The following is a 24,783-nucleotide window of genomic DNA, read 5'->3' as shown; positions in this document are numbered from 1 at the left end:
AAAAATAAGTGAACAAAACTCACTCCAAATACTAGAGAGGCTTTTGTTAACGAAGACTTTTTCCCCGGGCAACTTATAAAACCCCTGAAAATAGGGGAGACCACCCAACGAATACCCTGAACTACAGAGACACTGCCTGTGCCTCCATATTAAGAACTGAGGTAATAACAACTCTCTTTTACCTTTCCAATCTAGGAGAACATATGCTACATAGGTCTTTCAAAATTTCAATTATTACCTCAACATCAAAAGATGGTTCAATTAAAAGAAAATAAAGGAAAACACACGCACACACCTCCCCCCGCCCCAAATTAAGACAAGCTAGTGAGACAGGCATAGTTATCTTTTTGTTTTGTTCTTAAACATGACAGATGTTTAAAAAATTAAATCTAAGGAAAACAGGTTCTGTTTTTGTTTAACATAAAAAAATGAAGAGAAAAAGAGAGAAAGAGAGAGACAGAGACCAACCGGTTGTGCTTTTTTTGGCATTATCCACTGACCCCTGCAAGCTGTACAATGAATGGTCATCTCCAGAAATTAAAATAAAACCAGATTTTGAGCGCACACACAAAAAATCTAGATAGCACAAGCAAGTTACAGCCTTTTGAGAGAGCCTATTCCAAAGAAGAGGGAAGGAAAGGAGAAGCATTTTAACATTTTCCTTATGGCATTAACATCTAGTTTACCTGTGTAGCCTTAGTATTTTAAAAACATGCCATTGCAACCGCCAAAGAACGAAACTCCTAGTTTTGTTATCTATTACACGTATATAGTCTCTGTTATCACTGAAAATACACTCTTGATGAAATAATTCTACTGCGTAAAAGTGAACACAGGGGGCAGAAATGGTTAAAAAAGCCATTGGTCCAAGACTCTTTGTAAGGAGAGGCTGGTCCACTTTAATTCTTCTGGTCCTGTCACAGAAAACCGTTGCCTTGTACCAAAAAAGAATGAAAGAAAGTGAAGACTAAATATTCTACCGGTGGTTATCACTTTCAGGTGAACACTGGTCCAGTTCAGACGCTCGTCGAAAGCAAAAACAGTGGTCAGACGGCAACTTTGTGCAGTTCAGAACCAAGATTTTTAAATTCTTTGCCACGTTTCTTCATAAGGCAGCACAAGGCATGAATCAAGAGCTTCTCCCCTCTTTCCTGTGGGTGTGTGTGAATATCCGTGATTACTGTTTCAACAATCCATACCGAATGACACTTAAAAAAAAAAACAACGGCATAAAGAGAGTGACTATATGATATTGCATGACTTTGATTAGTCAGAATTACATACAGGCCAGTCATACCCTCGTTTCAGAATTAAAAATGCAACTCTTAAATTGTTAAAGGGTTTTATTTCTTGCTATTCTCGCAGGGATTTCCTGCAAAGCGGCTCCTTTTGAACAAAAAAATAAAAAACAGAGAAAATCGTTAGGGGTCTATTGTTTTTTTCTTTTTTTATATATATGTATGTATGTATGTATCTCTCTCAAGTTGGACACATGAGCCAAAACGAAAGACGCTGTACTCATGCTGGTAAGGATCTTAGCACACGTTCATCTGTACAGTCACTCCATTAGAAGTTGAGATCACCTCAAAAACAGGGGATTTTTATGGACTGGACCAGTGTTTCAATGCAATTTTTACAGCCCCTTCACGGACAAAAAAAATTGTAATAAACTACATGGTTTCAAATTTCACAGTATGACTTTTCCCATGTAAATTTTGGGGAAAATGAAGAGAAAAAAACCGTAGCGGTTGGTAAAATTGACCAAGTTCCTTAGCAAATCTGTTCCTCGACGGTCTGAGAAATCAAGAAAGACTGGACAACTTCTTCGGTGGACTGAAGGCCAGTGCTGACATCCTCCAGGGCATCCGTAACTGAGAACTGCCGATCCCGCAACCGATTCCAGTTGGCCAAAATGTTGTGGTATTCAAACACTTTCTCGTAATTGCCAACGGAGTTGTACAGTTTAATGAGGCCCCTGTAGTCATATTCTAGTCCGCTGTAACCTTCTCCAAAAAGCTTCTTCCCTAAAATAACAATAATGATAACAATGCATTTCAAAATCTTATCCACCAAAACAGTATGCTTTTAAAACCATTCGGACAGGGGTTCCCAATGTGGTGCCAGCAAGTACCTTCAACGGTGCTCGCAAAGCTCTCCCACTTCCTGCCCTCTTCAAAGATTTTCAATAGAAAACTTAAAAAATGTTAGGACGTTAAGTTCTCCTTTCTGTTCCCAAACCTGCCGCTGATCAGCTGTTCAGTGGGCAGGAACAGAAGGAAAGAGTTGCTTCCTGGCCCCACCCAATCTTCTTCTGTCCACACAGATCTTTCCCCTTTGCTCTCTCACCTCCCAGCCTTGCTCTTTCTTTCTCCCAACCCCTTTCCTTGCTATTTATCTCCCTTCCCCATCCCAAGCCTTCTTCTTTCTTGCCCTTCCCAGCCTCAGCTTTGCTCTTTCTCTCCCACTCAGCCACTTATTTTGCTGTTTCTCCCCACTCCCAGCCTCTAGCCTTGCTCCTTCTCTCCCCACACCTCTTTACCTTCATGTTTCTCCCCACTCCTAGCCTCGTTATTTATTATTTTGTTTATTTCATTTCTATATCGCGCCAATTGCCAAAGCTTTCTGGGCGGTTCACAAAAATTAAATTTTGTGAATTTAAAACATTTAAAATTGGCTGCCTTGAGTCCCAGTATTGGGAAAAAGGCGAGATATAAATCAATATAATACTAATACTACTAATAATAATATTTTGGACCAGCTGACGTTTCCAGACCATTTTCAAAGGCAGCCCCACGTATAACGCATTGCAGCAATCCAGACGAGAAGTTATCACAGCAGGGATCACTGTAGCTAGGCTATCTTTGTCCAGATAAGGGCGTAGTTGGTATACCAGCCTAAGCTGATAAAAAGTGCTCCGTGCCACTGAGTTCACCTGCGCCTCAAGTGACAGTTCTGGGTCCAAGAGCACCTCCAGGCTACGAACCTGATCCCTTCGGGGGAGGGCAACCCCCTCCAGAACAGGTTGAATATAATTATTTCTCTCTCCACATACCTCTTTTGAATAGCCAGGCCCATTTTGTGGTGGCACCCACAGCAGTTCCTCAAATTCCCAAGTGTGCCCATGGGCCCAAAAAAGTTGGGACCCCTGGGTTAGGATGCTCAGAATGTTCTTTCTTTAGCAGAATTGTAGCACCAGGATTGAGCAACGTGTGGCCCTCCAGATTTTTGGGCCTACAATTTCCATCAGCCAGCAGAACCAATGAAGGATCATGGAAGTTGTAAGCCAAAACATCTGGAGGGCCACAAGTTACACACTTGTGGCCTAAATGGACAGTGAGAAGAGTCCTGCTGTATCAGACCAAGGGTCCGTCTAGTCCAGCATTCTGTTCACACAGTGGCCAACCGGCTGTTGACCGGGAACCCACAAGCAGGACACGAGCGTGACATTACCCTCCCGCCCATGTTCCCCAGCAACTGGTGTACATAGGCAGACTGCCTCTGGTACTGGAGGTAGCACACAGCTATCAGGACTAGTAGCCATTGGTGGTGTTCTCCTCCAGGAATTTGTCCAACCCCCTTTTAAAGCCATCCGAATTGGTGGCCATCACTACATCCTATGGAAGCGAGTTCCATAGTTTACCTATGCGCTGTGTGAAGAAGTCCCTCCTTTGATCTGCCCTGAATCTCCCACCAGTCAGCCTCATAGGATGACCCCGGGTTCCAGTGTTTTGAGAGAGGAGGAGGAACATGGAGCTGCTGGTGTTCTCGTGTAGGGGTTTCCCCCAGTAAAATCCATCTCCTCATAATGTCACATTAGAAAAAGCTGATTTATATGCTGGTGGAGTTTGAACTACACAGTCAGGGACCTGGAAAAGGATCTTGCGATCGTGGTGGACAGCTTGATGAAAATGTCGAGCCAGTGGGTGGGTGCTGTGAAAAAGGCCAATTCCATGTTGGGGACCATTAGGAAAGTAATCAGAAAATAAAACTGTCCATATCATAATGCCCATATGGTGTGATCACACTTGGAACACTTGTGTGCAGTCCTGATCCCCACAGCTCAAAGAAGATATTATAGAGCTAGAAAATGTGCAGAAGAGGGCAACAGACACGATCAAGGGGCTGGAACAACTTCCCTAGGAGGAAAGGGTGCTCCTTAGTTTACAAAAAAAGCAAGTGGGGAAGGACATGACAGAGGTGTATAACATTACGCATGGTGTGGAGAAAGTTGAGAGGGAAACATTTTCTGCCTCTCTCGGAATATTAGAACCGAGGGTCATCCCATGAAGCTGAATGGTGGGAGATTCATAACAGACAGAAGGAAGGATTTCTTCACACAGCACATAGCTAGATGGTGGAATTCGGGACCACAAGATGTAGTGAAGGCCACCAAAAGGGGAATTAGACAAATTCATGGAGGACAAGGCTATCAATGGCTACGAGTCCTGATGGCTATGTGCTTCCTCCAGTATTAGAGGAAGGATGCCTCTCAATACCAGCTGCTGTGGAACATGAGTGGGAGGGTGTTACTGGGCTCATGACCTGCTTGTGGACTTCCCATTGGGGCATCTGGTTGGCCACTGTAGGAACAGACTGCTGGACTAAATGGGCCGTTTGGTCTGATCTTGCAGGGCTCTTGTTATGTTCTTAGTTAGGAAATGGCTCAAAGTCACCCAGTGAGTTTTTTGCCTGACCTGTGACTTGAACCAACATTCAAATCGAGCCTAACACTCTAGCCACATTACACAGGCTCTCATTTCTCCCCCGTGAAAAGGGAAAAGCGAATACGCTCAGTCAATCCTCTTTTTAGCTACGCTATTGCCAGAGCAAGAGAACCTCACCCACCCCTACATCATGGGAGCCAACTCTTCTGTAAATGTAAAACCTGTGCTTAAGTGCTGACGCACCAATTGCTATGGATCTCAAATAAAGCTTTTCAGCATTTTCGTATTGATTCATGTCGTAGTTGTAGAGTGAGGCCAGATGTCCCACGGAAAGAGCGACTTCATAATCTTCTTGGCCCAGAAGCTGTTCCTTGATTTGGATTGCTTTGATGTGCATTTCTTCCGCTTCCTGAAAATAAAACCCGAAGTTGACACATTCTTCTTATTTATTCTTTATTTATTCACAATATTTATATACCGCTCATCAGAAGATTTCGGAGCGGTGAACAACATGATAAAGAATAAAACAATGGTTAAAAGAGTTAAACCATTAAAAAAAAAAGACAAATCCCAACAAAGTGGAGTTCAACAAACCATGGCTGGTCATGCAAGGAAGGCCTCTTGAAAGAACGACGTCTTCAGGAGGCACCAGAAGGAACACAATGTTGGCGCTTGCCTGACCTCTAAAGGCAGGGAATTCCACAGGAAGGGGGCCACCACACTGAAGGCTCTTCTCCTGGTGGACTCCAACCGGGCCATAGGTCCATGTGGAACCACCAGGAACATGCCCTCTGATGACCTCAGTGACTGGGCAGGTTGGTAGGGAAGGAGGCTCTCTCTCAGGTATCCTGGTCCCAAGTTGTTTAGGGCTTTATACACTAGTACTAATACCTTAAACCTGGCCCAGTAACGAATAGGCAGCCAGTGTAGTTCCCTCAGCAAGGAGTTACACGCTGAAAAGGGGCAGCTCCCAACAACAGCCGTGCTGCTGCATTCTGCACTAGCTCCAGCTTCCGGACCAGCCTTAAGGGCAGCCCCACATAGCGCGCATTGCAGTAATCCAGTCTTGAGGTTACTAATGCCTGTACCACCGTGGTCAAGCTATCCCTTTCCAGGAGAGGCCGTAGCTGGCGAACTAGCCAAAGCTGGTAAAAGGCACTCCGAGCCGCCGCAACCACTTGGGCCTCCAGCGACAATGATGGATCTAGGAGTACCCCCAGACTATGGACCTGATCTTTCAGAGGGAGTGCAACCCCATCCAGAACAGGCAATGAGCCTATCTCCCAGACCTGGGAACCACTCACCCACAGGGCTTCCATCTTGCCAGGATTCAGCTTCAGTTTATTGGCCCTCATCCAGCCCATTACTGAGTCTAGGCACTGATTCAGGACTTGCACAGCCTCTCCTGATTCAGGTGTCACAGGGAGATAGAACTGCGTGTCATCAGCATACTGATGGCATTTAGCTCCAAATCCCCTAATGACCGCTCCCAATGGCTTCATATAGATGTTAAACAACATTGGGGACAAGATGGTACCCTGAGGCACCCCATAGCTCAGTTGCTAAGGGGCTGAGGAATAGTCACCCAATGTTACTCTCTGAAATCGGCCCCGTAGGTAGGACCGGAACCACTGTAGCACAGTGCCTCCAATATCCATCCCACGGAGTCAATCCAGGAGGATACCGTGGTCAATGGTATCAAAAGCCAATGAGAGATCAAGCAGAATTAACAGGGTTGCACTCCCCCTGTCCCTCTCTCGATGAAGGTCATCCATCAGGGCGACCAAGGCTGATTCAGTCCCGTAACCAGAACGAAACCCAGACTGAAATGGGTCTAGATAATCAGTATCCTCCAAGAGTGCCTGCTCTGATAATGATTCTTATGAATCGTTATTACTGTTTATCATTTACATAACACCATTCATGTACATGGCAGAAGAGGACAGAGTCTCTGCCTTTAGGAGCTTACAACCTAAAGTTCTTACGAATCTAATGCTTCACCAAGGATGGGCATTTCAGAATCCCTCCACTATACACACGCACAGAAGCAGGAAGACCTCTGACAGCCAAAAGCTGTATTTCTACCACCACCTGTTTTATGAGCAGGGCTGCATGGCATTTAACGAAAAAGGACAAACTGGGCTGTACTACACTGATTTTGAATGTGATAAAACTTGTAAAAGAATAAAAACAATCTCTCCAGGAACAGGTCATGATTTGGCTTTAATAACTACAGCTTCCCTTAAAACAAAGTTTCCAACTCTTATGGCTATGGCGAAACGTGAAAGGGGTGAGCAATGCAGGCACAGATCCTCGTGAGGAGACATAGGTGCTGTGCGTGTGTGAACAAGATTTCCCAAACTTCAGCACCTAACAGCTCCTTGCCTCTCTAACATGACTATGTAGGTTCGCCAGTGACCTTATGCTGAAGTCATGTTAGCGCCAGCCGAAGACTTTTAACAAAGCATTCTCTGGTCGTTTAAACTGTGGAATTTTAATCCCCGATGTTAGTTCTATGGTTTTATGCTGCTCTTTTAAATCTGCTGTTCTCATATTTTATTGATTGTATTATTTTAATTTTTAACAGCTTTTATTCTGGTAAGCCACCCTAGGAAAGTTTCTTTGAAGGGAGGGGTATCCATGTTTAAAACACTACATAAAATAAACAAATGAACAAATCAAAGCGAAGGTAATTCCATGCAAGTCTCCCTTGATTTTTGTAGTCTGTACAGATGGCAGACTTCAGATTTTTCTTTTTTTAATGCACATCGCCTTGGCGAGGAGCAGGTATATCTGTGGTATTACTATGCAGTAATATAATTATGGTAAAGACATCACATCTACCGGAGTCCACAAACCTCAGAACCTCATATTAATAAAGCCATCTGGCCGAGACTAAAAGAACACCAACTTCCCCTCCTACAATGCTGCCCACCAGTTCTCTGCCCCGAATGAACCACACACACATACTCCGGCCAGCATCTTATCGCCTTCCTCCTGTTCTCCTTGCCACACTTGGTTTCTTCCCGTCTCAGCTGCTCCTCTTCCTCTACCTCCCTTCCTACTAGCTGGCTCACCAAACATTAGGGCTGCCTCTGCTCTTTGGGGGGAAAAGTGGGTCACAAAGGACGGGCCTCCTGCACCCCCAAATCTAGGGACTGGGACAGATTAGACAACTTTGGGGGTGGGGGGGGTGGAGATACAAGTGGAATAAAAACACACGACTATCCACTGCCCCGAGAAAGCTGCAGTTACCTTAAACTTCCTCATCGACTGGTAAAGTCTGCCAAGGTTACCGTAGTGTTTCGCTGTCTGCACATTGAATTCCCCAAAGGCCTTTTTGGCTAGTTGGAGTGAGGACAGGTGCAGGTCATGGGCTTCTTGGAGCAACCTCTGCTCCGTCTCCTTGTTGTGACAGTCAATTGCAATCTCTTCCAAGATAAGGGCTTGCGTAGGAAGGAAGGAAGGAAGGGGAGGGGGGGAGAGGAGAAAACCATGTTAGCAGACCCAGTGCCCAAAGGCTTTAAGGGCGCATAGGACTGCGCCCTAAGTTAACCAGGAATCTGAGGCACCAACCACTGATGCTTGCATTATCCAGAGAGCCCTTCCGCTCAACTCTTGCCTATTTCTGTCCCCAGTGGCAGAGCTGATGCTGCACTTCTGAGGTTGTACATCAGGGTGCTGGACCTTTCAGCCCGAGGGCCGCATCCCATTTCAGAGAAGCTCTCGAGGGCCACATTCCAGTGGTGGGCAGGGCCAAGTGACAAAGATGCGGGGCCAAAAATACCAGCCTATTGTAGCCTGAAGCAATGTACTGCCAGTGACTATGCCACAGGAGAGGCATTTCAGTCTTTTAGAATGGGGAAAACCAGCACAAAAGCTGGGAAACCACCAAAGGATCGAAGGTTGGGGGAACGGGGCCAGGGGGAACACTAGAAGGCTGAATTTGGCCTCTGGGGAGGTAGTTCTGCACCTCAGCTGTACATGAATCTCAAACATACCTGCCACATTTGAACACACGGAACTACCTGATGCATTCAGATGTCTGGCCTATCTAGCTAGCGCTGTGGACCCTGGCTGGAAGTAGCCCTTGAAGGCCCCAGGCAGAGACCTTTCCCAACCCCACTATGAGAAATCTTTCGAGGCAGAGGTGCATCAGAACCAAGAGAAGCATACAAATACCTTTAACTCTTTTGGAGGAGGCGAGGAGAAGATGATCTTCCGGAAGAATGTGGGTTATGATGCCAATGGCACGTTCTGCATGGAATCTAAGACCAAGCACAACAGGCACATGAGGAAAATATACTTCTCCCCTGCCTTTCTTGAAACGTAGTCGCCAAAATAAAAAAACCCAAGCCGCCACATTAGAAAAGGAAGTTCCAAGATTGCCTGCAGAGAGCTCTATCTGATGCATGCCAGCATACGTGCTTTGGGTTTATCTGGGAACAGGGACAGTTGTTCACTGCGTGCTAGGAACACAGTGCAAAACACAGGATTAAAAGCCTTCCGTCACAGATTCTGGTCTGCCTGCAGGACCTCTGGGAAAAAGGCACAGCTTTCATCCTAAAAACAAAGAGCACGTTTGTCCGGCTGATGGTAAGGAGAGAGAGAAAAATTCTGCTCACGGTGAGGACATTTTTCTCCCTCCTGTATATGCTCTTCTGGATCATCCAACGAAGCTGACAGGCAGTAGATTCAAGGCAGACAAAAGGAAGCCCTTCTTTACACGAAGTATTAATGTGCAGACAGAAGTTGTGGCAAGACTTGGATGATTTAGGACACAACCTTATGCAGATTTGGACAGAAAAAAGTCCTACAACTCCCAGTATTCCCCAGCCAGCATGGCCAGCTGGGGAATGCAGGACATTTTTTCTATCTAAACATGCATAGAATTGTGCCCTTTAAAAATATAGAAGAAGAGGGACCCGCAACAAAAAGTCGCAGCGTGGAGTACCCCTTTTCAGGTTTCTAGCCAGCCATGCTCTCTTCCATCACACTGTAATCCATCACCACCACTCAGCCTTCCTCTGCAACTGTTAGTCAGCATTCTGTGCCCAATGAGCATGCTCAGTCCTCACTGGGCTGTTTTTAGCATCCCCCAGTGTGTTTTTCTTCTACAGATTTTTTTCGTACACCTGCAAATCTTAGGGGTTCCCCCCTCTTGTGTGTGGATGTAGCGGATCCACACACAGATAATTGAGTTAGCTATAACTATATAGCAGGGTGGGCAGAAGGTAGATCTCCAGGTGTTTTTGGACTTCAATTCCCAGAAGCCCCTGCCAGCATGGCCAACGGTCAGGAATGCTGGAAGCTGAACCCCGAAACATCTGGAGATGGCCTACAAGATTCCCCCCCGCCCCAAACTCTATGATTGTAGAACAGGGGTAGGGGGAGGTAGATCTCCAGATATTCTGGACTTCAACTCCCAGAAGCCCCTGCCAGCATGGCCAATGGTCAGGCATGCTGGAACTTGACATCCAAACCATCTGTAGATCTACTTACTGCCCACCCTTGATATGTAGGATTCATGGTGGAAGACAGGTCCGCCGACAGCTATTAGGCTCAATGGCTAAAAGGAGGCCCCAAACACAGGGTCAGCATACTCCCAAGTACCATCAGTTTCATGTGGCCTCTTTGTCAGTTTCCAGAGGCATCAGGCTGAGCATTACTGGCCACAGAAGGCTGGACTATTTGCACATTACTTTGATCCACCAACGCATTTGTTGCATCCTCAAAGCTTTCAGATCAGTACTGGAGACCATGCTCTCTGGTCCACCAGAAGAGAGGCAAGACTGACAAATACCAGGGACAATGCCTTTTCTGTGGTAGCCCCACCTCTTTGGACTTATGGCCCCATCTTTGCTGACGTTTAGGAGGATTTTAAAGACTTATTTATTCCAGTTTGCATTTGGGTTACGTTTACTGTACTGTGCTTTCAACTGAGGTTTCACCTGATGATGCTATCTTATTGGTTCCTTTAGAGAACAATCCTATGCATGTTTAGACAGAAACAAGGTCCTACAACAACCAGCATTCTCCAGCCCACCATACTGGCTGGGGAATGCTGGGAGTTGTAGGACTTTTTTTTCTGTCTAGACATGCATAGGATGTAAGACTTTTCTGTCTAGGCATGCACAGGGTTGCAGGACTTTTTTCTGTCTAGGCATGCACAGGGTTGCAGGACTTTTTTCTGTCTAGGCATGCACAGGGTTGCAGGACTTTTTTCTGTCTAGGCATGCACAGGGTTGCAGGACTTTTTTCTGTCTAGGCATGCACAGGGTTGCAGGACTTTTTTCTGTCTAGGCATGCACAGGGTTGCAGGACTTTTTTCTGTCTAGGCATGCACAGGGTTGCAGGACTTTTTTCTGTCTAGGCATGCATAGGATGCTTCCTTATACTGAATATTGTTTATGGTTTTTAATGGCTTATTTATTCATTTTGTATTTTAAAGTATGACGTTTTAACGGCTTATTTATTCATTTTGTATTTTAAAGTATGACATAATCTGCTTTGTGAGGGGTTTTTGTTTTACCCTGAGAAGCAGGCTGGAAAATAAGAACAACAACATCAAAAGGGTGATATGTTTCAAGACACCAACATCTTAAATTACACTGTGCGGGTGGTGACTAATTGGCAAAGGCCATGATCTCTTAGTGGCTCCGAGGGTTTGGTGGGGGGATGTCTGGGGAGAATTTGCATTAGTCACGGATGATCTCCAGTTGCAGAGAACCTCTTCCTGCCTCATAGACCTGGCTCCACTGCCTCTACTTGGCTTCCAAGATCTTGTGAGTTCTACCCTATCCTTAAAGTAATTCCTCTGCATCCAGGACGGGGAGCACACCTTTCGCTACCTCCGTTCCAAACAGCATCTGTGTCCACAATCAAACACTATATCAAAACAACCATTTCTGTGGTTTAAATCTGCATAATTTATTCTGCCAGCCAAAGATTAGCCTCTGCCAGCTGCCCAACTTTCGCCTGCGACTTGCAGCAAAACAAACGTCCCCATTGATGAAGCACGCCTCTTTCGCTTTGTAGCACTAAGGGCCAATTCAAAGGCACTGGAGGAGGGAGAAAAGCATGCAGTACAGACCTCCCAAGACTTTAGCACTTTAGAATACGGGGTTATCCACATGCAAGGAGCTTTAGACATGCAAGGAGCTTTAGACATGCAAAGCCACCCTTTTATGCCAAGGCAGCATAAAAATGAGATACATACTAAAAACATATAAACCATTAACAGCAAAAACAAACACCCATCCCCAGGATAGCAGCTCAGAAGGCCTCTTGGGGGTGGGGGGATCATTTGCCAGCAAGGAAGGGTTGAATGAACTTGCCCCGCAATCTCGCCACCCTGAGTTCGGAAATGGTACAGTCCAGCAAGATTATACGACATGCTTTCTAACGTTCGAGCTTGCTTTCAACTGCAGAACAAGAAAAACACTGGGTCTAAAGTGAACCCGATACTCACAGAGCATTGTCAAATTTCCCCGAACTGTACTGGTGAACGTAAGAAGAGTACGCTAGGTCTTCATGAGCTGTAGCTACGTGGATGTTTTTGCCGCCAAACACAGACTGTCTGATGTCTAGTGCTGTCTGAAATGATTTGTGCAAAGAACATGAGTCAGTTTCGTTGGCTACATTTTCAGGTGTTTCCAAAGCGATTTTTAACACTAGGTACATGCAGCAGAATGAGGCACAATGTACTGCTTCAGACTATAGGTGGGGGATACCACTTCTGAATGGACCATACTTTCAGCCAAACTGTGTACTAAAGTTTTTACTAAAGCCTGCACATGATGGCAGTAGTTTTGAAAGCTCTTCCCTCTTTAAAAAAACAACAACACATGGATCTCCCTTTAGGTAGAAAGCAAGCTCATCAGGAGGAAGGTTCTAATTCAGCTTTCCTCTTACCGTGCTAGGTTTTTTTTTGCAGGGAGATGGGTGAGTTTGGTTTTTGTTTTAGACGTGGAGGGGCATTCACAATGCTTTCTGATCGAGTTCATTCTGTCACCTCAGACCTCCTCATTCATAGCTTGAGTAGTGGGTTTCACAGGCATTCATTTAGACAGATGCTGTGTTTTTGTTAATGGAGTCTAAGATTGTATTTGCATTTTTAACAGCTGCATTGCCCTGCTGGCTGATGTTCAGCTTCTGATGTTCTATTTGTAATCGACTGTAATCAATTATGAAACGATCTCTCCAGTGAGGCCTGCCGGGTGTCAACATTGCTAACTTTTCGGCACCAGCTTAGGACTTTCCTCTAAGGCATTTGGCAGCATAGGATAAGGTTTTTAAACAGGTCCTGGGATATTATTATTACTTATATGTGTGTGTGCTGTCTGTTGATATGTTTGTATGTAAATGGTTTTTATATTATGTACAATATTGTATTTTTAAGGTTTTTAATCTTTGTAAACCGCCCAGAGAGCTTTGGCTATTAGGCGGTATAGAAATGTAATAAATGAGAAGAATGAATGAATGGCTTGCTGATTTGAATGGTTTGCTTTATTTTTGTATGTTATCTATTGTAAGCTGCTTTGGGTGGCAGAAAGTGTCATATAAATTCAACAAACAATAATAACCATAATAATGAACAAACTAGTCCCTTGCAATAAAGAATGACAAGATTTCAAACAGAAGCACAAGGGCCGCTTAACAGCATTCCAAACGTAACACAGACACAGCCCACAGCCATACCTGATAAATTGCAACCGACTGGCATATATTGTCTACATTGAGTAAATAGAACCCATAGTCTAGTAGTGTGTCTGAATATTTAGGGTGCTTGGCTCCAAAATGCTCCCTGAAAGATAAAACAAACAAATCGAGTCTGAAGAGTCGAACACGAAGACACAACATGCAATCGTACTGCGAAGCGGGGCTTACTTACCGCGCTAGGTACACTGCATGTTTTATCAACTCCTCGGCTTTCTTAAATTCACGTTTCACAACACAAGCCTAGACCAAGAAGAGAAAGCATGCATGAGGGACTATGAATATTCAAAGGCAGTCCTGTACATCTTCCTGGTGCCTGATGTTTCAAGGTCTGCCACTGACCTGGTGTGCACGTAACAACAACCCATCAGTTCAACAACCCATGTGTTGTTGTGCACAAGTGGGAGAGAGGCAGTGCCTCTTCCATTTTTACTCAGCGACCCACGATTGGCTCCTGAAGAACATGAGTTCTGAACCCAGAGCGCTGGGTTGCTTAGGGGCCAAATCCAATTCTGAGACAAATCTGACCCTGTTGCTGGCATCCCTGATGGGTTAACCACTTGGTTGCTTACAGGGTCAGATTTGTCTCAGAACTGGGTTTGAAGTAAATCAAGCTATTTTCAGATTATTGGAGGAAAGCAGTCCAGTTTTCCAAGTCTGATTATGATCCTGACCCCAGCGCTATTCATAGCTACATCTTGGGCAAGACATTGCTAGGGTGCCCCACATAAGCCACCTTGAGGCAAGAGCTGAGTATTCAACAACATAAAAATTAGGAATTTGAAATATCCATTTCAGTTCTGTTTATAGCAATGATCTTCAGGACAAATTATAGAGTAAAACTTGTTCAAATACACACACCCACATTGAGACCTAAAGAACTGCACTTCAGCTGCGCATTTACTAAAATTGCTGACACCCCCCCCCCCCACTGAACAGCAGACTCTGAAAGACAAATGGCTTTTGGAAGTTCCCTCCGCATGAAATATGGCTTGCTAGTGGACACAAACAACTGCCACACAAGAAATGCAAGCCCAAAGCCCCTTTAGGCAGGCAGGACTAATTGTGCGGATCTTTGGATTCCAGCCCTAATGTTAGGTATGGGGTACAAGAGGGACCTGCATCAAAACGCAGAAAGCTCCTGTTTAGAGTTCCAGCTAGCCAAATCCTTTTCTGAGATACTCCATTCCAGCTCCCTCCCCCTCCATTCCATTCTGTGGTCACTGAGCTGATTGGGCTGTTTTTTTTTTTCCCCCTTAGTGCTTTGCCTTGTTTGTACTTTTTTGGCGGGCAGTTCCCCTCCAAGCCTGCTGATAACTGCCCTCGTGTGTGGGGCTACATAAGGATTTGCTCTCAGAGAGTTCAGTATTAGTATATAGGACTGAGCCATAACTCTTCATAAAAGCTCTAATCCCTACTAGCCTTCCTAGGGAAATGTTGTAATATGGCAGGGGTGCGCAATGTTGTTGGACTACAACTCCCATCAAATCCAAATCCAACAACATCTGGAGAGCCACCAATTGCTCATCCCTGTAATAGAGCTACTGGACGCAGGCAAATGGGTAACACTCAAGGGTCCCTCCCTTTACCCAACCAACATGAAAGGCCATGGGTGGTCACTTATTTTCTCAGCTCCCGATAGGGCTGGTTCTTATAGTATCAGATACCAGCCCCTAAAAAAATGTGGAACGTTCTCTAGCCCTGCATGCAAGTTATTTGCAGAAGAACTAAATTCACCTTTGAAGCTTGCCGCAAAACATCCACCACCACTTTGACCGGCAAGCCAACCGAGATCTCTTTCATGGCTTCTATGCACCATTTGTAAGCCTGTGAAGCACACAAGATTATTATTTACCATTTATAAAGCACCTAAACATTTCTAAGGGCCGTACAAACATTTGGGCAGGGTGGGGGGTGGGGAGATCCCTCTTGCTTGCAGGCGTACTATCTAATAGACATGATTCAAAAGGAAAATAGAATGGGGAGGGTAGAGGAAAGCAAATGCAGGTATCAATATCAAGCACTTAATGAATGTAATATTTGGGGGGGGGAGATCCCTCTTTGCCTGCAGGCGTACTATCTAATAGACATGATTCAAAAGGGAAATATCATGGAGAGGGTAGAGTAAAACAAATTCAATTACCAATATCAAAGCACTCCCTAAACTGTATACATGATATGCATAAATGAATGCACATCACTCATACTTCGTAACTTAACATGGGCAGGTTTTCTATGGCCTATTTACGGGAGCCCGTATGCGGAGGTGGGAGCATGACTTTCAATGAAAACAGGGAAGAGGGCTGGCAGATCCTCCTTCCCTCCAGTGCAGCCTGAGGTAAGTCCTCTCCATGCTCTGCTGTTAAGGAAAAGGGGAGCAACCTCGCTGGCCTGATCCTTATCGGCTGAACTCCGGCCAAAGGGAGCTCTTGGCCCTTAATTCAGCACCGAAGGCATTTACTGAACTCTAGCTCGTGGAACTTGGCTGTCAAACTTTGTACCTCTGAGGAATCGCTGGTCTAGCTGGAGTATCAAGTGTGCAAGGGGGGCGTAGGGTGGAAGGCAAGAGCAGAGGAACAAGCTGTCCTGGGGCAAGGAGTTCTGGCAAACACCAGGGAAGAGGGAGCTTTGCAAAAGCTCTGGGAGCCAGCAATGGTGCTTTCTCAAAGGAGGGCTTAAATACTCCCCAGCGCCACCCTTTCCCAGCTGGGTCTCACGATGGCCGAGAAAAGCTCCGTTCCTGCAAACTGGGGCCCTGAACCTGGGCCATGCACTCATTTTAGCCAAGCACTCATTTTATGTGGCACTACCTAAGGACTTAGAATTTCAGTGCCAAGCCTCAGCCACACACACTTCTGCATGCCCACGCTTGCCACTGCCGAGTCAACCCACAGGAAAACTACTCGACTTGCTCTTTCGGGTCTACGCTAATAAAGGTTTGGGAGGATTTGTCTGGGGTCCAGTGGAACGTGCTCACCTCGTCATAGTGGCTTTTTGCAAACAGCAGCGCGCACAGCTCCCCATACAGCGCTGCTTTGTTGGCTTCCTGGCCGTGTTTTGCTAGCTTGTCCATGTAAGACTGCGCTAGTTTGAACGTTTCTTCTCCCAGGTGGTACTTGCAGTTGCCGTTCCGAACGTGCAGCAACCTAGGAAAGACATTAACCACCCTGAAATCCTGATGAGGTAAACTGCTGCTTGTTGAGCGAGGCGCAGGCAGGAAAATTAAAGGGCATTACCCGTTTATGATCTCGCATCCTCAAGGAAGAGCCAGAACTCACTCATGTTTTAAAATCTTAACGTCCAATGCATTTAAAAAAAAAATGTATGGCAGAAAGCGCATGCAGTAAGAAAAGGGAAACATGTTTGAAGCAGTAGCTTGGTTCGGATTTAATGATATCAGTCCAATAAACCATGGCTTTTTGGATTGAGAATGAGTGTTGTCCCCACATGGCTTCTTCTCTTGCATGCCAAAACGCAAAACACCTGGCCTTTGTTAAACCACAGTTTCCTATTCCATCTGAAATGATGGTTCAATTTTTGGATATGAAACCAAAACTGGTTTGTAGCTAGAAATTAAACCACAGTTTCCTGGTTCAGGTGAAATAGGAAACTGTGGTTTAATTAATGACTGACGTTTTGCATTATGGTACGAAATAAAAGAGGGAAAGGGAGGAGGGAACAACACACGGGCATAGAGTGCTTTTGTGACCCAATAAACCATTATTTATTGGGCTGAGTGTTACATCTGAACTGGGCCAGTATAGCTGAGTACCAGATGTGTTTTAAGATCATGAATTATAAGCAGGGAATTAAAAAACTTGAAACCCTAACCATATTTTCCCTTGGAGCACAGCGATTTCTACTTTGGGCACACCTATCAAGCACCATGTTGTTATTTGTAACAATAGTTATTGATTACGTAGCATTAGCAAATTGGCTAGAGACAGACTTTACAAGTCACCTTACTGCTCCCATGTTTCTCTGCGTGCTCTTAAGTTTTAAAAACCAAATAGTTTGCTCCACAGCAACAAAGAAGCTTTCCCTCAAGATCGGAGGGGGAAAGCAAGCAAGCTCTAAGTGTCTGCATAGAATTATGAACCTCTTTTTTCTGTATGTACATGATACCTACAAGCTCTCTCCCACCATAAAATTCAACATCCACAAATGTTCAGCAAAAGTGATTTCTTTCAAGCCGTTGTCAAATGGGAAAGCCCAAACACGAATACGAAGTGTTAAACAAAGGCCTTGAGAGCAGGTGAGCCAGTTTTGTAAGAGAGAGTCTGGAATGGTCTCAAACCGCCATCTCCTCCCAAATTGCTAGTAAGGTCTTAAACTGCACAGATTAGCAGAACATGAATAGGGTTGATTTCCCCTCTAATTTTTTTTTTTTTTTTTTTTTAAGGGCAGGACACATCTCCTTCCAGCACGCAGTTGTGCAGGACAAGGAACTGTAGGAAATCACAGCTAAGCATGAAGTCAGCACAATCTAAAAAAGTCAACAAGCCGGGTGGATGAGGAGACGGACTGCAGTGACCTGCCTCTTAAGACAAGCAATGTCACCTTGTTTGCACATCAGCAGATTGATTAAGACCGTGGCCCAGTTCCTGAACATGCAGCCTCCGCCTTTCGACCTCAAAAATTAATTTTGAGCAAGTGCAGAAAGAAAGAAAGAAAGAAAGAAAGAAAGAAAAGAAAAGAAAAGAAAAGAAAATGTCCTTGGACACTGAAAAAACAACAACCCAGTGTTGCTCACCAGGAATGGTGGTTCTTCCAAGGGGCATCTGTGCAGCCATGCAGATGGGGCTCCGCAGAGACCATGGAGAAGAACGCCTAAAACTGGGGTTCAGAACACGGTACCTGCATGGACCTCAAACGGTGCCCACAAAGCTCTCCCCTACTTAACCCCTTAAAAAACTTGTTTTAAGAACAACCTTGGAAAATGTTAGGGCAGGCTTCTTTCTCTCCTGTTCAAGCCTCTAGTCTTGGTCTTTCTCTCCCCTTCCCCTTCCCTCACAGCCTCTAGCCTCGCTGTTTCTCTCTTCCCCGTACCACCTCTTTAGCTCGCCTTTGACAAGCCAGGCCTGCACGGCAACCATTATGTGACCAGCCACATCCACTGTGAGAGCTATTTTGTGGCGGCACCCACAGCAGTTTCTCAAATTCCTAAATATGCCCACAGGTCCAAAAAGACTGAAGATCCCTGGCTGACAAGCTCTATACCAGTAACCATTTCCAAGTCCTTGATTATTAAGATTCGCCGCTACAGACAGTCCAGCTGCCCTTGTTGGCGATTCATTTTATGAGGGAGCCATCCTGGGGAGGAGATGGAGACTGGCGAGCCAACTGCACCCCCTGCCCATGACCCATCTCTCAAGCTGGACTACCAACAACTCCCATTTCCATGACCAGCACATCCCTCTGAAGGAGCTAGCTAATTCAGAAGGCCAAATCTGAGTCTGTGGCTTCCCGCGGATGATCCTGACTCTATTAGGAAAGATGTTTTTAAAAGAGCAGCAGTGCATAGAGATATGGATCAGGGCAACTAGAGACAGGCCCACATTCAGGTTAGGCGACTAGAGGCCTAGGGAATCAGCCTGGCACCTGACACCACTTAAGCTTCCTAGCTGTCTTCTCTCACCTGAGGCTTACTGAGATGGGGATGACATAAGAACATGCCATGCTGGATCAGACCAAGGGTCCATCTAGTCCAGCATTCTGTTCACACAGTGGCCAACCAGCTACCCATGGGAAACCCACAAGCAGGACATGAGTGCAACAGCACCCTCCCGCCCATGTTCCCCAGGAACTGGTGTTCATGGGCATACTGCCTCTGAGCACAGAGGAATCATGACGAGTAGCCATTGATAGCCTTTTCCTCCAGGAATTTGTCTCGCCCCCTTTAAAGCCATCTAAATTGGTGACCATCGCCATATCTTGTGACAGTGAATTCCACAGTTTAACTTTGTGCTGTGTGAAGAAGTCTTTCCTTTTATCTGCCCCGAATCTCCCAATGATCAGCTTCATAGGATAACCCTGTTGGGTTCTAGCATTATGAGAGAATGACTGGCATGACTAAGGTCTCAACGATTTGGACAGGAGGTCTCCACGAACAACCATTTTTAACATGATGATGACGATTCTTAGTTCAATGTATGAGTCGCCCTAGTGCTGAAGGTCTCAGGACAACATACAAAATAAACACAAATATAACAAAACGAATGTAATGATTAAAAATAATTTAAAAAGAGATAAATATCCAAGCAGCTAAAACATGGAAAAAGACAATTTTAAAGCACAGCACTAAGCATATCATTAAAAATAAAATGGAAACTCTTCTAAAAGGCCTGGGAGAATAAAGAGGTCTTAATTGGTTATCATGACGATTCGATCATCCATTTGTGGACATTCCTGTCTTTTTGCAGGGTGAATTTTTAGGAATGGGGCAGGGCTTACCTCACACAACACTCAACTGCACGAAACCAGTGGAGCATCTCGTCGTGAAGGGTACATAACTGAAGGCAGGAAAGGAAGACCTTCTCGGCATCGCTATACCAACCGGCGTCCGAGAGGAACCCTCCTGGGAAAGCAAACATCAGGAAGGCCTTGTATGTGGGGGCACCTTGACAAAAGAGTCCTAAACACCCTTCCTCTTATTTAGTGAAGTATTTCTATCCTGTCTTTCGGTCCCTCTTAGGACCCCCAGCAACGAACACTGACCAAGCAACTTCTGGGTGACAAGCTAGAGTCTGCCCTTTGCATGCTGTTGCAGGTCTTCTGAACAGAAGACATGAACTGGCCATTCTGGTCTTAAATAGATTGTTCTTCCTCCCTCCCCATCGCTTTTTCCTTGCGTCTCGCATCTTTTTAGATTGTGAGCCTGAGGGCACGGACGGTCTGACTGATGATTCTTGTAAGATGCTCTGGGAGTCTTTTGACTGAAGAGCAGGATAGAAATGCTTTGAATACATACATAAATACAGAAAATGGGGGATGCATACTACAAGAGGCTTGTGCCAGGACTTGAACCTGCAATGAGCCTTGAACTGGATGACCTGAGGGATATCAGACCGTGTGTCACTATTCCGCTTTATCCAGCAAGACCTGCAAAGAAGCCTCTTACAAGCAAAAAGTCCAAGTATACTCTTTCCTAGTTGCCAGTGAATTGCAGCAGGAGACATTTGTTATGAAAATCTCTGCAGACTTTTTTTTTTTTTTATAAGTATGGATACACAGGCCTAGCTTGCACTGTGGAATGATGCATAGTGTTTTGAAGCTAAATTGTACGCACAGGCCTTGTTGCGACGTGCCATGTTATATGTTTCAAAAGAATTGTTTTTATAATGTTCCCCATCTGGCGATGAACTGGCCTTGGCCCAGTTGCTTCCTCTCAGCCGAATAAACTCACAGGGTTGTTGTGAGGATAAAGGGGGTGGGGGGGGAGAGAGATCCAGACACCACTCTGAGCTTGTGAAAGGAAGTGCGACAGACGTAATGAGTAAACTCACATACTGGCTGTAGGGTTAATAGCTTCATTTGCACATGATCGATGCTAGTTAAATACAAAGGCCAGGATCCAAAAGAGAGACAGAGTTGCTTTTCAGTTGTGACAAACTCCTTCTCTATAGACCAGGGATAGGCACCTAGTAACGCTCCAGATGTTTTGGCCTGCAACCCTATTTGCGTTTAAAGCTCTTCCTGCCCGTAACTAAGCCTTAGGAGAAGAATTTCAACTTTTTAGAATGGGAGAAAAACGTCTAAAAGCCAGGAAACCACCAAACAATCAGTGGTTGGGGGGGAAAGGGGACGTGTCCATCGGGAAAACTCTGGAGGGTTGGACTGAGACCTGAGGTGGGCCAGATTTGCCCCACAGGCCTAAGGTTCAACACCCCGATGTCAGGGTTGGAACTGAGCCCATAGAGCCCCAAAGCAGCTCTGATTCTGAGGAAGAGCTACAACCCATGTGAGAGGGGCCCACTTGTCTCTCAGAGTCGCAGCTGCAGGGAGAGGCCCCCGCTGTTCGCATCCCTGAGAAAGTGACCCTGGTAGCGAAAGAGCGGTTGTTGCTAGACGCTGGGCGCAGAGAGGGGCGCAAGGTGGAGGGCGTCGAGGAGGCGCTCAGCTCACTTGGCGCTACGGGAACAGTTGCGTCCCGATGCCCCACGGGTAAGGGTGGGAGCCTCCCCTCCTAGCCCATAAGTTTCAGAGCTTTTCCCGCCCTTCTCCAAACGGGGACCAACTGCGTACATGGAGCTTAGGTTACTCTGCCATGATACAGTTCCTTGCTTAGTTGCTGGCAATTAGCATCTGAAAGAGTCATTAGGTTGTAAAGGAATAAAGCCTTGGAAAGAATCCCTTTTGTCTGAATCTTGTTTTGGCAACTGACACCCTGCTCTAACCACTATACCATACTGGCTCTCGCCTCAGCTACACTCACTAGGTAAACCTAAAGCAAGCCCCCCACTCTCCATCTTACCCACCAACAAATCTGTGTGATTCCTTTTCAAAGACACGTGTTATTGTTTCACTTGCAGGGCTTTAAGCAAACGAACTATCCTAACATCCTATTTTGCCCACATTTACCTAAGACAAATCCAATCTGGATCGCTTTTTCTTTTACAGTAGCGTCTGATTCCGCTATATAGGAGCACCTCCTGCTGAATGAATAGGCCAAGACTGATGCCACTTTGACTCCATGATCCATCAACGCCTGAAAACAGTGATGAAGTAGATGCCTGGAAGAGAGAAATAAAGAAGTGTTTTCCCCACTCCTATTAAGGCTCTGCCCCACTGAGTGCGTGCGGGTGTAGCCCTGAGTAAATATGCCCAGCACTGTGAGTGTCGGTTTTAAGGAACAAATACTGAAATAGCAAGAAATTCCCCAAGTTAGCGAAATAAACTGCGGCGGGGCAGTGTACGTGTGTGCGCGTGCGCAAAAAATGACCAGGGCAGGCCACATGCAGCTTGTGTGGTGCTCACCCCTGAAATAAAGAGACCAAAAGTCTGTTTACACCTTTTGGAACAGATGTACGCTCTCCCCCAGGTATCTGCCTCTCTCTTTTTGCCGCAACAGAGGAAGCCAGAAATGCAGGTGAAATGCTAACATTTATCTAAGATTTGCACACACACACAGTTACAACCGCTGCATTTTACATAAGAAAACAGATTTACGCAATGTCCTTGACAGGGGGTGGGAAAACACGCACCCAAAAAAAAACACCCTACAATTTTTCACAAGAAGCCAAACATCACCTCCAGCCCAGATTTGAAAAACAGGAAATAATCCATCATTCAGAATTCCAGCCAAGGCTGATATCAGCCTTGTGTAATATGCTAACACCACAAGGGTAAGCAGCTCTTGCTCTTAACTGAACCAACTGCATGAACGTGCAAACTGCCAGCCCAGCCCACCCCATCTCCTCCAGCCTGGGTCCTCTGAAAGAGCAAGATAATTTAGGGAGAGAAGCGGATGTCTTACATCTGTCAGAGTAAGGGAATCAATCTGAGATCTCTGCAATGCATGCAGAACTTGGGAGAGAGCAAGGAAATTTGTGCGGCAGGCCTCTGAGGAGTTTCTGAACCTCTAACTCTAAAGAGCTTTCCCCCTCGCTTATTTAATCCATGTGTTGTCGTTTCATTTCATTTTGCTATCTGTACATAGCTTTGCCTTCCCAAAGGAAGCCCAAAGCTGCTAACAAAGACAATGTCAAAACAAAAACATCATGAAAGTTTATATCCAGCAGTAAGAATGCTACAATAACCTATCAACAGCACTTTGAATCAATGCATAAGAAAAAATATTAACCATTCAAATAACAAACAGATCACAAAATGTGTAAATGTTAGATCAATACAATTACTAGAGTACAAACGTTGCAATGAATGGATAGCAAAACAGAATTATTTTAGCAACCCCCCCCCCAAAAACACACTCTCATATCCAGCAGCCAGACTTTTATGTTCCTAACAAGTAAGTTAGGGGCCCCCAACCTTTTTGGATCAGTGGGCACATTCAAAATGGTAAGAAAATGTTGTGGGCACTCTCACAAAATGGCTGCCATGGTGGGCATGGCAGGTCACAAAACCCATTTCCCAGAAGGGGAAAATTGGTGAGACTTAAAGAAAAGTAACTTGCCCCCAAACCCCTAAGTCCAAGCCAGAGGTGGGGGCCTGAGCTCCAAAACACAAAAAAGCTCTTTGCATCCGTAGTTTTTTGCTCCAACACTCATTTCACAGAAGGCAAACTGTTGAGGCTCAGACACGTGGGGATCATAAGCATTTTGGGGAATGAAGGTGGTTCTGGAAGCTGATAGTTTCCTTTGCAGCATGCCAGCTAATTTTTTAATTAATGGGGGTGGGTGGGTGGATTTTTTAAAAAATTAAAATCATGCGGGGAATGGAGCCTGGCAGACACCTCAAGAGAGTTGTCCACACGCACACTTGTGTTAACGGGCACCACACTGAAAGCCCCGTAATTAATAAACCATTTCCTCTTTCCCAAAGTGTGTTTAAATGCAACAGGATGTACTAAACAAGCAATTTTACTTACTGTATGGTGCCCAGGGTTAGTAAGAATGGCCTCCGGCTAACCAGGCAGGAAAACTTTATACTGTGTCTGTATTTTAAACCAAATAGCACTGCCGTAGTTATGTGCGGGTAGCCAAGCCAAGCTAAGTTGCACAATGCCATGGTGAAAACTGTACCCAAAATACCGTTATATTTTTGCAAGGTGCTTCTTGCAAAACGGCGGGTGTGACCCAGCCATGGTTAAGAACTGAAGATCCACCGACTCTGACTCAGAGACAGAGAGAGAGTTAAGCACATGCTTAGAGCTCTCCCACTGAATCCAGTGACTTAAAAGGTGCTCAGCAATGGTTGTACCATGTCCAGTAAATTTTTCATTTTTGGCCAAGTTACTTTTCTTTTAGCCTCAACAGTTTGCCTTCTGTGAAATGAGTGTTGGGTGACTGACCATGCCTACCGTGGCAGCTATTTCGTGAACAGGCAACCCCCCTGTGGCAGACATTTTGTGAGAGTGCCCATGACACGCGCTCAAAACTCCAAATGTGCCCAACACCTACAAAGGTCAGGGGGAGGAAATAATTCATTCTGAAAAGCAGGAAGACCCATAATTTTTAGCAGAGGATTACCTTTTATCTAAAGCTCGAAGCACCTTCGCAAAAACTTCTAGTTCACAAAATTCACTACCCAGCTGGCATAGCCGGCCTTGTTGGTAAAGCTGCAGAAAGAAAAAAAGCGGAAAAGAGTTAGGGGTTTTACAAAATGACATCAGTACAAACACTAACATGTGGCTAGCACACCATCTGCTCTAGCCCAGGGCGTAGCTGCTTCTCTGAAGAAAGGGTCACAAGGATCACTTTTCATGTAGAACCAGGCCATTTAG

The 24,783-nt window shown here is 45.4% G+C and overlaps 1 protein-coding gene across 1 annotated transcript in view; it reads right to left on the bottom strand.

Moving 5' to 3' along the window:
* Nucleotides 1–326: 326 nt before the first annotated feature.
* Nucleotides 327–24,783, bottom strand: part of APPBP2 (amyloid beta precursor protein binding protein 2) — a 50,941-nt gene continuing 26,484 nt past the window's right edge. Inside the window, exons 2-13 of the mRNA XM_084822844.1 lie at nucleotides 24,530–24,618; nucleotides 21,963–22,114; nucleotides 19,836–19,959; nucleotides 16,360–16,528; nucleotides 15,120–15,209; nucleotides 13,558–13,625; nucleotides 13,365–13,470; nucleotides 12,136–12,260; nucleotides 8,847–8,932; nucleotides 7,920–8,110; nucleotides 4,908–5,073; nucleotides 327–2,024 (exon numbers count right to left, since the gene is read on the bottom strand). Of these exons, the coding sequence (XP_084678970.1) occupies nucleotides 1,771–2,024; nucleotides 4,908–5,073; nucleotides 7,920–8,110; nucleotides 8,847–8,932; nucleotides 12,136–12,260; nucleotides 13,365–13,470; nucleotides 13,558–13,625; nucleotides 15,120–15,209; nucleotides 16,360–16,528; nucleotides 19,836–19,959; nucleotides 21,963–22,114; nucleotides 24,530–24,618 (1,620 nt within the window). The 3' untranslated portion in view covers nucleotides 327–1,770. The remainder of the gene's footprint in view (nucleotides 2,025–4,907; nucleotides 5,074–7,919; nucleotides 8,111–8,846; nucleotides 8,933–12,135; nucleotides 12,261–13,364; nucleotides 13,471–13,557; nucleotides 13,626–15,119; nucleotides 15,210–16,359; nucleotides 16,529–19,835; nucleotides 19,960–21,962; nucleotides 22,115–24,529; nucleotides 24,619–24,783) is intronic.

The sequence above is a fragment of the Heloderma suspectum genome, chromosome 16, assembly GCF_057233095.1.
Source record: "Heloderma suspectum isolate Gila_16-S chromosome 16, 16-S_ref, whole genome shotgun sequence".
Classification (NCBI taxonomy): domain Eukaryota; kingdom Metazoa; phylum Chordata; class Lepidosauria; order Squamata; family Helodermatidae; genus Heloderma; species Heloderma suspectum.
This window is presented reverse-complemented; position numbering and strand designations above follow the sequence as displayed.